This window comes from Rhinolophus hipposideros, assembly GCF_964194185.1.
Source record: "Rhinolophus hipposideros genome assembly, chromosome: 11".
Lineage (NCBI taxonomy): Eukaryota > Metazoa > Chordata > Mammalia > Chiroptera > Rhinolophidae > Rhinolophus > Rhinolophus hipposideros.
Window position 1 is genome coordinate 52,136,653 of NC_138057.1, and position 15,335 is coordinate 52,151,987.

The following is a 15,335-nucleotide window of genomic DNA, read 5'->3' on the forward strand; positions in this document are numbered from 1 at the left end:
TCAAGGAGAGTGGAGGGCCAATAACTCTTTGTGAAGGCATTCATCACAGCAATATTTGTGGGTGAAAATAGGAAACAAAATAACTGTCTAATAAATGCCTAAATAAATGATGCCATTTCATATAATGGGATATTAGGCAGACATTATGTTTATAATTGTTACACTATATTAGTATACAACTATGATAAATGAAAAAGAATACAAAACTGCACACACAGTTATGATCTCAGTTAGGTAAATGATATACTGTATGTGGATAAAAGTGACTGGAAGATAGAGCAAAACCAATACGGGAGGGATTCTTCTCTGTACTTCTTTAGTAGTATCAAACTTTCTCATACAATGGGCACAAATTACTTTGTATTCAGGGGGGGAAAGCTTAACCTTTATGGAAGGAAAGTCAGAAAAACTTCCACAGACTAGGAATTAGACGGACAGGGCTTGAGTCTGCTCACCCCCTGACTCTGACCCTGAGGAAGGCCCAGAGCGTTATGAGAACGCTCTGCAGGATGGGGTGGAAATCCTGCCTAGGCTCTGGAATGTGTGTTTCGTGAGAGGATGGAGCAGCAAGGCCAGGGCTGGGCCCTTAGTCGATGGCAAGCCCTGGAGAATAGGACAGGCAGCCTGGAGCTCACTGTCAGCTGCTCCAGCACCAGCTGCAGGAAGGTTTCTTGGAGCACAGGAGGGGTAAGGAAGAAAGCCCATCTTCAGGAATTGCTCTGCAGAAGGCATGGCCACAGCCCAGCTCTCCCCACCCACCCATTCTGCTTGTGGCCACTTCTCTGAGACCCCTGATCCCAGACATGATTCTCAACACCTCCCTGAGCCCCAAGACAGATTCTGGATGCCAGAAGAAGGCCCGGACACTCCCCTGCCTGACTTCTTTTTACTTTGGGGACCCTCTTCTTTTTCCTCCTAAATCCTTATGGGAACAGCTTCTTGTAGGCCTTTCTCTCATGTCCCTCCTTCGGGCTGTGTCAGCTGAGCCCTGGGTGTCTCAGCTACAGACTCTTCTTGTAGGGAACCTGTCATCATGGTCTGAGGCCCAGAAGTCCCAAGGGTACATATTTTTCCCCAGCAGTGAAGGGAGTACTCAAGCAGCAGTGACGGATGCCAACAGAGACTCTGCTAATCCCAGAAGCAATTTAATGTCTGGAATGTCAAGTGTGCACAGGATGCAGGCCCTCAGTCTATCTGGCGGCTCCAGGGACCACATTGCTTCATCCCAATGAGAGGCAGTGACTGGGACTTGGGCGAATGGAAGGGAGGAGGAGCGCACAACAGATGTCGGTTTCCTCCTGAGCTTTCCTTGGGGTCTCAGAGAAGCCAGTGCTCACTTCAGGGACAGAACAATTGTCCTAAGTTGAAGTCCTAGATTTCCAGAGTTGGGAGGCAGGACAGATGTCTACGACAGTAGCAGAATTAGCTGCGTTCACTGAGCTGCCCCCATGTGCCAGTCACTGCAGCAAACACTTTCACAAGTTCAATGAAATCCCGCAATGCATATGTATTGAGTATCTACTGAGTGATTGTATTATTTTCTCTTTATTTTTGTATTTGAGGTAACTTAAGCAATTTACCAAGACTTAAGCAATTTACCAAAAACCACTTGTTTCGTGAATGGCAGAGCTGGGATTTCAGTCTCAACACATCTGATTCTCTTTGTCATCATCATCACTATTATAATCATCATCATCATTAGTAGTAGGTATTACGCTTGGATCAAAATTTGAAAGGTATAGATGAGTATATAATAAAAATTAAGTCTCTATCTCCAGTCACTCAGTAATTCTCCCTGGAGGCAAACAATGTTAGCAATTTCTTGTCTGCTATTTTTTCCCCCCAGAGATGTTCTATGCGCATACTAGTAAGTATTTTGGAGACAAATTTAACACAAATACGCGCTGTTTTAATATCTTGCCTTTGTCACTTAATGTACCTTAGAAAGTTTTTCTGGAAAAAAATATAGTGCTCCCTCATTCTTTTAAATGGCTGCATATACATATTCCATTGTAAGGATGTACCATCATTTAATTAACTGATCTAATATTGATGGGCATTTACATTTTACAATCCTATGCTATTACAATCAATGCCACAACAAATATCCTTGCATATTTATAATTTAGCACATGCGGTAAAATGTATGTGTTTTATGTACACTTGTAATTTTGATGGGCACTGCTAAATTTACACATTCCTGTTATTACTGTTTGAGAAGGTCTATTTTCCCACACTCTGCCAACACAGTATGTTGGTCCTGAGACTTTTTGGTCTTCACCAATCTGATAGGCAAAAAGTGACATTGCATTGTTGTATTTAAAACTTGATATTTAAAGTCATTTAAAATGTAAAATATAGTATGCATACATGTAAACACGTATGAAAGTATGTAAAACACATATTAATATTTTTAATTTAAAAAAAAATACAGTAATTATCACCCAATTTAAGAAACAGAACAATACAAGTATGTTTGAAGCTTCCTGGGTGTTCGTTCCCACTTCTAGTCCCCTGTCTCTCCTCCCAGAGATTATCGCACTCCTGATTTAAGTTATAATTATTTCCTTGCTTTTCTTGAATTTTATCACCTATGAAACATTTTTGCATCCTTAAACAGTATAGTTTAGGTTTCCCTCTCTGGAAACTCTGTAAATCACGTCATTTGTAAATGGTTTTTTTTGACTTGTTTCTTCATTCAACATCGTGTTGGTGACATTTATTCATGTTTATGAGTGGAGCTAAACTCATTAATTTGTATTGCTAAATTCCGTTATATGATGAAGCACAGTTTATTTATACACTCTTTTTGATGAATAATTAGGTTGCTTTCCAGCTCAATGCTGCTATAAATATTTTTATACATTCCTCCCGCTACACACATACATTTTCCCAATTGTCCTACGATAGTTGTGTTTACAACCTATCCTTTTTCCACTGGTCTGTGATTCCATCTCTGTCACATATCAAGTCTCTAAACATGAATGGGTCTATTTCTGAGATCTCCATTCTTTTCTATTGTTTTTTCTTTTTTGTCTATTCCTGTGTCAATGCCATACCGCCCTAATTAATGTTGCTTTATATTATGTTTTGATTCCTTGTAGGGTAAATCTGTTTATCCCTGTCCAATACTTCTTCAAATATGTCATGGCTGTTCTTGATCTTTTGTTCTTTCACATGAATTATTAAACCAGCTTCTTAAATCCTACACTAATTCTTTTTGGGATTTAACAGTTGGGATTACATTGAATCTATAGATCAATTTGGGACTTCCCAAGAACTATTATATCTCTATAATATTGAGTTCTCCAACCCATGAATGGGAAATATTTTTCTCTTTATTTTATTATTCATTTTTTAATTTATAATTTTATGCAAAAAGATCTTGGAGTTCTTTTTGCCAGATTTAACCCTGTATAGTGGTACTTATATTGTATATAAATACATATTTATATTTCTCAGTATCTTTAAAAATATCTCATAATCTGTCGCTTGGATATAAAAATACAATAGTTTTTTTGTATATTGATTTAGTGTCTAGGAAACTTGCTAAACTCCTTTTAATACTTATATTTCTAAATTATTTTAGATTTTCTACATAGTAGACAACAATAACATCTGTGAATAATGACAGTTTTCTTCTTTCGAAAATATTACACTTGCTGTCTCTTTTTCTTGCCCTATTGCACGGCTGGGACCTCCAATTCAATGCTGAAAATTTTTATCATGAATGGATGCTTTTCCTGCTTCACTTGATGTGAAGCCTATTAATAAACTTCACTTGATGCCTATTAATATAATAGATTGCATTGACTGATCCTTGAATATTGAACCAGCTTTAAGGCATTCAACCTCCCAGTTTGATGAAGTCATCTACACTTGTAACTGGAGTTATACCATTGCTTTGTTGTCACTGTGTACCTCTATGTGTTTTCTAATAATTCCTCTATGAATTAATCATTGCAAATTTGGTATCCAGAATTATTATAATTAGAATTTATTGGTCTTAGATGCATTTCATTATTCTCCACTGTCTCTTACATACCATGTGTATCACATTCTTTCAATTATTTAATTGTGCGGAGAACTTTCTAAATAATATTTCTTTTTCAGAAAGAGATTATAGGGGTGTGTGATTTCTGTGCTTTCACATGACAGTGAGTGTTTTTTTAACTCTCATATCTGTGCAATAGTCAGCTGTGTGTAGAATTCCGGATTCACAAGCCATTTGTCAGCAGTCTGTAAACCTTGTTCCAATGACTTCTACATTTAGGGCTGCACAGAAGCAGGACAATGGCAGTCAGGTTCTCATTCCCTGTCAGGTGATCTGCTTTTCTTCTGTGGAAAAGTATAGAATTGTTTTGGCATATATCAAGACTCATCCTTGGGTCTCCATAGGTAGGTTTTCTGCCACAGTTCTTACCAGGTGATTGATGAACCTTTTATGAACAAAGTATCTAAAACATACGTTCAGTGAAATGAATGTTTTTTCCTCTTTATTATTTTTCTTTCATATGCTCTGTTCTCCCCATCCCATGATTTCCATAATGGATCTCCCTGCTGTATCTTCTATGACTCTCATCTTTTCTAAATGACTTAAATTTTGTTGTCTTTTTTTCTCTGAAGTCTAGGATTGCAATTTAAGCTATTTACAATTTTAAAATTCAGTTTTAGGCTTTGCCTTATCTACTTTTAAATATTTTTACCGAAATTTATTTGATTAATAATGCAGTTTTTTCCCTAAGAAAATGTTATCTTCTAGTCATCTTTTCTCCTAGCCCCTCTTTGTAGAGAATGTCTTTGTTTTACTGATTCAATAGCCTCTTGAATTTCATTGAGACAATTACTGAGAATTTTCTTTAACATTTTTACCATCTTTCTGCAATAACTCTTTTCCAGCAAAGGCTGTTTATTTTTATTGGTAGTTTGTTTTCTCTCTATTGGATTAAAAGTTCATATTAAATATCAGAGATTTTTCATCCTGTTCATTCTTTTCCCTGAACTTTTAGATTGATTGCTATTGAGAGCTGGCTTGGAATTCCTCACCAGTCATGTGGGTGATTCTTAGATGTCTCCTAGTGAATATTACCTCCGCTTTCTGATCTCTGTGTGGCTTTGGGGAGTCTTAGGTAGAAAGCAAATGATAGTCAGTCGCCACTTGGTGGCATGCTTGGTCAAAAAAAGTCAGGTGGTTAATAGAAGTTATTTCATCCTTGTTGAAACGTATCAGTTTCCACATTACTCTCATGACCCACAGGAGGCCAGTGTACCTAGGGACAGAATCCAGAGATGAATAACGTTTCAAAAAGGGAAAAGACAAGAAGCTGAGCCTTTGAAACTTTTAGCAGTTTTGCCACATCTTACTCACTTCTTTCTGTGCTCCAACAGTGTGAATAATTTTCTGGAGGGGACCTTGATTAAGAAAGGAAAGGGATGGGGCCGGCCGGGTGGCGCAGGCGGTTAGAGCTCCATGCTCCTAACTCCGAAGGCTGCCGGTTCGATTCCCACATGGGCCAGTGGGCTCTCAACAACCAAAAAAAAAAAAAAAAAAAAAAAAAAAAAAAAAAAAAGAAAGGAAAGGGATTAAGACATAGGGAGAGAACAATTCAGGGAACAGTTTTAAGAATTAATGTGACAATATGGAGAAAGAAACAATGAGGATAAAGATATATATATTACTATTATTTAATATGGAGAAGGAAGAGTTGAAAGGTAACATAAAGGTAAAAATCCATTCAAATATATTCAAAGAAAGAAGCCAAGGAGAAATTGAATTACAGATCTACAGACTAGAGCTTTTCATATTAAAAAATAAAACTTGAAGAGTTACTTCTCCTTGACATCAGTTTGTTTAATATGCATCACAGAGATAGAAAACTATAAGGCTTTACCAACAGAAATATACTTTTGTAGAACTGCTTGTAGAATGAGATGAAAAAGTCCCATTAAATGTTTCCTGTTCACACAGAGCCTTTCTCTGTAACCAGATTTACCTGTGTAAATTTTGATGAAGTTGGCCCTTCATCTTATCCTCTAAGATTCTCAGGTGAGAGCAGTCAGGGAGCAGAGAAACATCAGAACTCTTCCACCATCACTGGGTGAAGTGTTTCTGACTCACCAGTTTCCTCACAGCGGCCTGCACGTCCTTGTTCCTCAGGCTGTAGATGATGGGGTTGAGCATGGGGGTCACCACCCCGTAGAAGAGGGACATGAGCTTGTCTGAAAGGTCCTCCTTGTCTGCCCCTCGTGGGTCCTTGGATTTGGGCTTCCCATACATGAAGAGGATGGTCCCATAGAAGACGACCACGACCGTGAGGTGGGCAGAGCAGGTGGAGAAGGCCTTTTTCCTCCCCTCAGCTGAGGGGATCCTCAGGATGGTAGCAATGATGAACACATAGGAGAAAGAGATGAACAGAACCGGGATGCCCAGGAAGACCACATTGGCCGCCGCCATACTGATCACATTGCTGGAGATGTCCGCACAGGCCAACTTCAGGACAGCCAGGATCTCACAGGTGAAGTGGTTGATGACATTGTCCCCACAGAAGGGCAGCCTCATGGCCTGGGATGTTTGAACTACAGAGTTGGTGATGCCAGCTGCCCAGGAGCTGGCAGCCATGGGCACATAAGCAGCCTTGCTCATGACCACAGGGTACCTAAGGGGATTGCAGATGGCCACATAGCGATCAAACGCCATCATGCTCAGGAGCACACACTCTGTGGCTCCCATGGCAAAGGAGAGAAACATCTGCACAGCACAGGCTGAGAAGGAGATGGTTTTCCTGGGGGTCAGGAAGCTGTCAAGAATGAGGGGGACTGAGGAGGTTGTGTAGCAGATGTCCAGGAATGAGAGGTTCCCCAGGAAGAAGTACATGGGCGTGTGCAGGTGGGAGTCGAGGATGGTCACCAGGATGAGGACCCCGTTGCCCAGCAGGATCACCAGGTACATCAGCAGGATGAGCACAAAGAAGGTTTTCTCCAGCTTTGGGTGGGCAGAGAGGCCCAGGAGAATGAACCCCATCATGGGGGTGGTCCGATTGGACCTGTCCATGGTGTATATGCTCTGTCACCTGCGGAACTCAGGAAGCCAGCTGCATGCTTCTCTGATGCCTGACGTGACCAGAAAGCCAGTGAGAAAACTCATCTCACTGGACAGCTAGAGAACAGCTCTGGAAATGTGTGTGATTCTCTGCATTGTTCTAAGTAAAACACAGAGAATTTGATCAAAATCTACTTGTGATAGTTGGCCACCCCATAGAGATATTTAAAATGTCACCCGATTGGATTTAATATTCCTAATCACATTCAAGACGGGCATCACACATTTAATTCAAGTTATACCATGTGTGACTGATTCATTTTAATCAGTTTTGTGAGAACTGTTATACTCCATTTGTATGTTTGTTTTTTTTCCCTGTGGGGCATAGGTCTGGTGGAAGTAACCGGTCTTCTTCATCATCAATTCCCAACCATTCCCCTCTCCATGCACTTTTGGATACGATTTTCTTCCTCTTTCATAGTTTTGTCTGACATTCTACAGGCCCCTGAGCCATTCATTCATTCATTCCTTCATTCATTCCTTTACTTGCCTGCTGAACTCCTTCAGAGCACTTACTACCAGAAGAACCGGCCTTTGCCATCACTCAACGTGTGGGAATTGTTAAGTCCCATTTCCTCTCTGGGCCTCATTTCCCTAATACTCACTTCGGAATAAATTCTTTTTAGAGGCATTCCGTGCTAGGGACTAAATGATCTCATGAACTTCTCATTCTTGGACTTTCTGTCATACCATTGAAATGTCCTTTTCTGTTTCCTTCACGTTCCCCCCATGCCATTTACTCACAAGAGATGAAGCCATCAATGGGGCTGGGACCACAAGAGTGTACCCATTCTTTTCAAAGTGTTCTCTTACCTTTTTTGTAAACAAGTTGATAAAGAAAATCACTTCTCTGAGGTCTGGGAATAGTCCAGAGGCTGAAAATAGCCAATCTAGTCTGAAGTAGCAGCCAGAGAAGTTACAGCCTGAAAGCTAAGTTTTCTTGTCTTTGTTCTGTGTTTGGGTACAATCCACAAAGGGCCATTCATTGCATATATGAAGTCATTTAAATCCACCCAGCTATTGGGATTATACTAGTCCCTGAAGCAATTTAAAGTTTATAAATTGAAATGACAAAGTTTAGATACGTTATACATCTGGGATTATGTCCCCAAGATCCAATTATTCTAAAGTCCCTCCAGAAATACTTCCATCCCCCTCCGTCCCTTTGTACCCATTCTGCTGAGCAATTGAAAGCACCAGTGAAGAAGGGACATTCGGCTCTTGCCAGAATTCACATCAACCCCCAATCAATGAGATCTCTCACCCAGAGCCCATGGGAGACCTACTAGAATGTGAAACCCACCACACCGGACAAATCCTTGTAGCTCAGTACCCTCGGCCATTTCCAAATTCAGAATCTTAAGGTTGGAAAGAAGCAAGTGACCTAGAAGGTCCCCTCTTGTCTGGGTCCCACCAAATAGATTCTGAGCTCCACAGGCGAACCCATGAAAGGGCATTGGGAGGGCATGAGTCTGGTCTGGGCTCCTGACAGGAAAGTTTCAATGCAGCATTAGACTTGGAAAAGGCCTGTTGATCACAGAATCGATGTTCTGTTAGAAGTCTTGTGTGTGTGTGTGTGTGTGTGTGTGTGTGTGTGTGTGTGTGTATGAATATTCTTTATCTGTGCTTCTGTGAAAGCATGGCTGATTTACCATTGGCATCTGGTAACCTCCACTTCCAAACTGAGAGCTGTGACCACCCAGGCAGCACGGAAACATCTTAACCCAGGATCACTGTTTTCTGAATGCTATAGTTTCTGAACCACATTCTAGTTTCCCCTTCTCATTACTAAGCCTAGGGTTGACGGGTGGCACATATGTTGAGATCTTATTCCACAGATGTTCTTGGTGTCCAAGAGGAGCCTGCCTAGTGTCAGGAAAATAAAAGACTTGGGTGATTCCTCCCACTCCCTTCAGACATGTCTACCATGTGCCTTGGCTTCTAAAAATCTTAGAATCAAATATATGCCACATTTGTGGTCATAAGTCATTATGCCTTGCATTGATTCTTTTCTTTCTGTTATATATACATACAGAAATATGTAAAAAGTATGTGTGTAATATTTAAGGGAAAGTAATAACATATACATGATGTACCACAACAGGTTAAGAATTAGAATGTTCCAGTACCTTAGAATCCCCTCTTATTTCTTACCTCAATTATAGTCCCTTCTTCCCTCTCTTCCAGAAGTGACCACTATTCTGACTTTCATGGAAGTCATTTTATTCTAGGAAGAACTTAATGATCCCCATCTCACCCCATATCCCTGCACTCAGGTGATTCAGTCAAACACTAACCTAGGTGCTGCCATGAAGGGATTTTACCAATATACTTAAAGTCCCAAGTCAGTTGACTTCAAGATTAGAAGGTTATCTGAGTGGGCCAGACCCAATCAGTTTAGCTGTTTAAAAGCAGAGTGTTTTCCCTGACTAGTAGCAGGAGAAGTCAGATTCAAAACATGGGAAGTATTCCACATGTCATTTCTGAAATTAAGGATGGAGGGAACCACAGCAAGGACCAGAAAACTGCCACAAGAAGCTGAGAATGACCCCTGACAATAGCCAGCAAGGAAACTGGAACCTTGGCCAACAACTCCCCCCCCCAACCAAAAACAAACAAATAAACAAACTGAATGATGCTAACAATCCGAATGAGCTCAGAAGTGGATTTTTTTTCTCAGAGCCCACCCAGACTTCTCACTTACAGAACTGTTAGGTAATAATCACATGTTATTTTAAGCTAATTTTGCGGTAGTTTGTTATGCAGCAATAGAAAGCAAATATACATTCTCTTGATTCCCCTCATAGTTTTACCATTTACAAATGTATCAGTGTACAATGCATGTTCCATTTTGTAAAATTGAATAACAATCACAAATCTAGCTTTTTTAAATGTAAATGGAAAAGTGGCCACTCTCTGGGGGAAGACTTACATGAGAATATAAGCAGACAGTTTTAGCCCTTCTGGAGAAGACAGGTGCAGCTGTACTGTGGCCCGGAACCAGGTATCTGGCACAAATACCACCAGAGGAAATGGGTTGCTTTATGTTTTCTGCTAAGCTCTCACTATGGCCCATTTCCCACATTTAGGAACAGGTCAGAGTAGAATATTTATGTGAGGTGAAATGAGTGTCCTCAGCTAACCCAAACAGCACGGCATGGAGAGAGAAGAGGGAATTTTATCAGTGTATGGTCAAGATAAGGCAAGTACAGGGAAGAATGTCAGAGAGAAAACCAACGTCCCAGCTCAAAGGTAGGCAGGAGAAAGGAGTTCTTTCTTAGCCTTTTTGTTCTATTCAGGCCTTCTGCTGATTGGATAAGGTCCACCCACATTGGAGAGGGCAATCTGTTTTACTCAATCGACCAGTTTAAGTGTTCATCTCATCCAGAAACACCCTCACAGACACACCCAGAATAGCGTCGTGAGCAAATATCTGGGCATCCTATGGCCCACTCAAGTTGACACATAAAATTAACCATCACAGTGTGGTAGGTCCTTATTGGAAATCATCTTCCTTCAGAATTTGTGCTGCTGGCACAAAGCTGTTGGCTTTCTAATTCTCGATCCTTTGTAATGATAGTTTTTTTTCCTCCCTGGAAGAATACAATACCCATGCTCTCAAATGTGCCTGTTGTTCCTCAGTCCTGGGAGCCATTATTTTATCCTCTGCAGAGACTCAACCTCTCGTTGGGGTAGGTTGACCAATATCATGAGGGATGGGGTGTAGGGATTGTGTTTTTTAATATACTTTCACCCAATCCACCTTCTAGTAGCAGCATCCCTCTTCACCCTGGTCTCAGAGGGACCGAATACAGTGAGTTCTTCTGTGCTGGAAATCTGGTGTTGCTCAGCTTTCCTAGTTTCTGCCTTAGGACTTGTTTCTATCAGATTTGCTTTGGAAATGACCACTAGTCCATCACTTTCCAGCCTTCAAAACATTATCACTCTGATGTCTCCCTTCTTCTCCTTAACCCCTTGGATTTTCACATGGGTATAGTTCTCTTTATGCATTTGATTTGTCATCTCTCTGTGGACCACTTTTCTCTGTCTTACAAGGCACATGGCCACATCAGTCCTGGATTTATGTGGCCTCTCTGTTCAAGAGCCCTATGCCAACTATCAAGGGTCTCTATGTCCAGATTTCAAATTCCCTGGAGAGAAAATAAGATGAATACAGTTTTTGTCAAGAGTCTAATCATCTGTGGCCAGGAGAAGAGGTATGACTGTCCTCTCAGCAGGTGCTAAGGGACGAGACACTCTTTCTAGCTAGTCTGCTACAGGCTCCAGATATGCCAAGCTCAGAGTCCCCCAGGGATCACTAAGGAGCACAGGCAGCGAACTAAGCCCCCAGGTGAGTGACTTCATCCATTAGTGGACTCAGGGTGCCATGCAAATCCCATTATTTTCTATGAGTTTCATGGTAAGAAAAAGATTGATAAACATTGAAGTAGGGAGGTGGGCTGGGTGGGGTTGATAGGCAGATTTCAGAGAAATTATCTAGAATGTAAAACAAACTAAGTTTACAACCATGATAAATAGGGGAGCTGGAATCTAACCAAGGTCTGGTTCCAAAGCTTCTGAAGCTAACACAACACTATAGTGCCCCACTCAGCTATTCTGCATGCTTTTTGCTAAGTATAGCCATAGTCCATAGATTATGAAAATAGAACACATGTGTTACCTGAGCATTGGAGTTTGCATGGAGTCACGGTTTGAGTTTGCTGAGAAGCAGCCTCTGAGATGGAGATTGGGGTGCAGGAGGGCTTTTAGGGGTGGGTATTAGGGAGGGCTCTTGAGATCAATACCGGGAGCTCAACGCTGGGATCAATACTGGAAGGGAGGATAGGAAGCAGGATTGGGCACAGGGAGATGTTGGGCGTGATGCAATCTCAACAAAGGCGTTAGTCAACCCCACGGGGAACTCTGGCACTAGGAGAGTCCTTCAGAATTGTCTGTAGTGGGGGCAAGATGTTTATATCTCTTCACCAATCAGTTATTGGATATGGGCTGCCCTGAGGAAGGGGGTGTGATGTTGGGTGAGTTAGCTCTCTTCAGCTAAGAGCCCTCTAGCTAGTTCCTGAAGATGCCTGACAGCTGAAGGCTGTCAGCCGACAGTACCTTCAGCAACTGGAGGAACGCCTCCTTCAGTCCTGTAGAAAGATCTGAGTGGGATCGAGGTACAGTTCTCCAAGTCAAAGCTAGTGAAATGAAATATGTCCAAAAGGAATTTTTCTCTGTGGGTATGTTTCATTTTTAAGTCAATTCTTGACTTGTAAAGGTTAGAATTAATTCCTGCTCTCTATAGTGAGCTAAACAGGGCATAGGTGGGCTCCATGCTCAAAAGAGAAAGGTAAATTCACACCAGGGTGGGACAGATACTACTGTCTTTGAGATGGTGGACATACCTCATGTGCTCGCTTGTATAGCCTGAGACAACTTAAGGGGTTACACAGGCAGTGACCAGTATTATTTCTGCTCGGTATGGGCAGGGGAGTGCTGTGGGGCCAAAGAGAGTTGCTGGCCATGTCTCAGGCAGGAGGAACCCAGGACACTCAAGCAAGGCATACAGAGAACATTTGTTTTCATTAGAAAGTTTTGATTCTCAGGAAAAAATGGACATCTAATTGCCTCAAGGGAAAAGAGACATTCAAAGTTCTCTCCCTGACAATATCTTTGCCCTTTTTTGTGTCTCTACTGAGATCCTCACACATTTTACTTCTGGACCTCTTGTTAGGTACATGGTGAACTGGCTCCGCCTTTCAGTTTTATCGTTCCACTTCTCCTCAGTCAGCTACCTCGCTCCACCTTCTGCTGGTCTTGTCTCACCATTCTGGCTTGGTCTTCTTTCAGACTGCGATGGCACCCTATTCTGCTCTCTCCCAGTAGGTCCACCCTTCAACTTTTGAGACTATAGGGCCAGACTGTGTTTTTAAAGAACACTTACTGAGGGCAGGAAAATGAAACTTAAAACCAGATGGAATTAATGAATTCCAGATATGAATGCTCCCACGCTAAGATCCTCTACACATGTGGTACAGCATTCAGCTTACTTGCCCTCAAAGGAAATGCCCTACATAGACTCTACATCATCCCAAATCCTCTGAGTTTCAGGGAAAGGATAAAAGCCAACTTCATTCTCATCTCCAGTCTTGTCCCTGCCTCCAAGAAAAACAAAATCTGACGATGTGCCATTTAATCTACAACAAAGATAATTATTTATAATGTTCTGTCATAAAGTGTTGCCCCACACTGTCTTCAGTGTCTCCTTTTCAGAGTAGGATTTTGGATCTTTCTGTAACACAAAGGTACACTAAGCCGTTTTTCCCAAAACAAAGGAGCAACCTGCTCACAAAGGTGAATTCAGGCTAGCCCAATAGAGAATCACTAAAATCATGAATTGTGTTTGCAGCAGCATTCCACTTCCATCCCCTCAAGTCATGCTCCCATCAGGTTTTAGGCTTTATTGTTTTGTTTGGTTTTGTTTTAAATAAGTTCTGTAACAGCTAAATTCTCTGTTATATGTGTATTTCGATTTTTTGGTCATCACTCTTCACATGCACCTTTCTTTGGAGGACACGTTCTTCTGAGATTTGTGAGTGACAGCAGCCAAGAGGCACAGAACTACAGGGACATCTGTCTTCTAAGCATCACTGGGTGAAGTGTTTGTGACTCACCAGGTTCCTCACAGCGACCTGCACATCCTTGTTCCTCAGGCTATAGATGATGGGGTTGAGCATGGGGGTCACCACCCCGTAGAAGAGGGACATGAGCTTGTCTGAAAGGTCCTCCTTGTCTGCCCCTCGTGGGTCCTTGGATTTGGGCTTCCCATACATGAAGAGGATGGTCCCATAGAAGACGACCACGACCGTGAGGTGGGCAGAGCAGGTGGAGAAGGCCTTTTTCCTCCCCTCAGCTGAGGGGATCCTCAGGATGGTAGCAATGATGAACACATAGGAGAAAGAGATGAACAGAACCGGGATGCCCAGGAAGACCACATTGGCCGCTGCCATACTGATCACATTGCTGGAGATGTCCGCACAGGCCAACTTCAGGACAGCCAGGATCTCACAGGTGAAGTGGTTGATGACGTTGTCCCCACAGAAGGGCAGCCTCATGGCCTGGGATGTCTGAACTACAGAGTTGGTGATGCCAGCTGCCCAGGAGCTGGCAGCCATGGGCACATAGGCAGCCTTGCTCATGACCACAGGGCACCTAAGGGGATTGCAGATGGCTACATAGCGATCAAACGCCATCATGCTCAGGAGCACACACTCTGTGGCTCCCATGGCAAAGGAGAGAAACATCTGCACAGCACAGGCTGAGAAGGAGATGGTTTTCCTGGGGGTCAGGAAGCTGTCAAGAATGAGGGGGACTGAGGAGGTTGTGTAGCAGATGCCCAGGAAGGAGAGGTTCCCCAGGAAGAAGTACATGGGCGTGTGCAGGTGGGAGTCGATGATGGTCACCAGGATGAGGACCCCGTTTCCTAGCAGGATCACCAGGTACATTGATACATTGACCCCAGGTACATGAGCACAAAGAACATTTTCTCTAGTTTTGAATGGGCAGAGAGGCCCAGTAAGACAAATTCTATCACAGTAGTTTGGTTGGATTCTTCCATTTCAAACTCTCTCCTTCTTCCCTAGGAATACTGAAGGCAGAAAATACACGTTTGTTTGTTTTTTACTACATCGGGATCATCGTATGATATCCCTAAAATTGTAAATGAACTCACCCTATGGGATTCAACTATAAAACCAAATTATCTAAAGCCAGGCTGTGTATCAGTCAAAATCATGAAGAAGAGACTCTGGAAACCTACTGAAACGTAATGAAATGAAGGATATTTATGTCTAATGATATTAATATACCTGAAGCAAAATTGTATGTCTCTTTATGCTGTGTGTCTCCAGCACTTTCCAAGGAAGCAGGGGTCTCTCAGTAACTCTGTCATATAATTGGGAACCTCAGACTATCACAGCTCAGTGACCCTGGCCGTGAAGATCATGTGGCCCATTCCTCTGGATCTAGTTCCTCCTTGTCTAGCAAGTTTCTAGTATAATTTGGCTTCCCATGCAGACAGTATTAGAGGGAGAGAATGCACTGGCTTGAAAACACGAACTTTCTTATCTCTTTAATAATTTTATTTCTTATACAGCATCTGGTTTATACTTCAGTATTTTGTGACTTTAGTTAATGTGGATCAGATCATTGGATCTCGACCCTCTTCTCTAAATTA

General features: G+C 42.0%; 1 protein-coding gene and 1 pseudogene across 2 annotated transcripts; both read right to left on the minus strand.

The window, feature by feature from the left end:
• Positions 1 to 5,673: 5,673 nt before the first annotated feature.
• Positions 5,674 to 10,182, minus strand: LOC308505382 (olfactory receptor 13C7). The gene is made up of 2 exons (XM_081067492.1): positions 10,032 to 10,182; positions 5,674 to 7,199 (listed from the first exon to the last, which is right to left on the minus strand). Exon 2 carries the CDS (start codon positions 7,049 to 7,051, stop codon positions 6,092 to 6,094), a length of 960 nt encoding a protein of 319 aa, XP_080923618.1. The 5' UTR covers positions 7,052 to 7,199; positions 10,032 to 10,182; the 3' UTR covers positions 5,674 to 6,091.
• A 3,564-nt stretch (positions 10,183 to 13,746) lies between these two features.
• On the minus strand, positions 13,747 to 14,717 carry LOC308505179 (olfactory receptor 13C7-like; annotated as a pseudogene). The gene has a single exon. The product of its transcript is annotated as an olfactory receptor 13C7-like (transcript).
• Between the last annotated feature and the right edge of the window lie 618 nt (positions 14,718 to 15,335).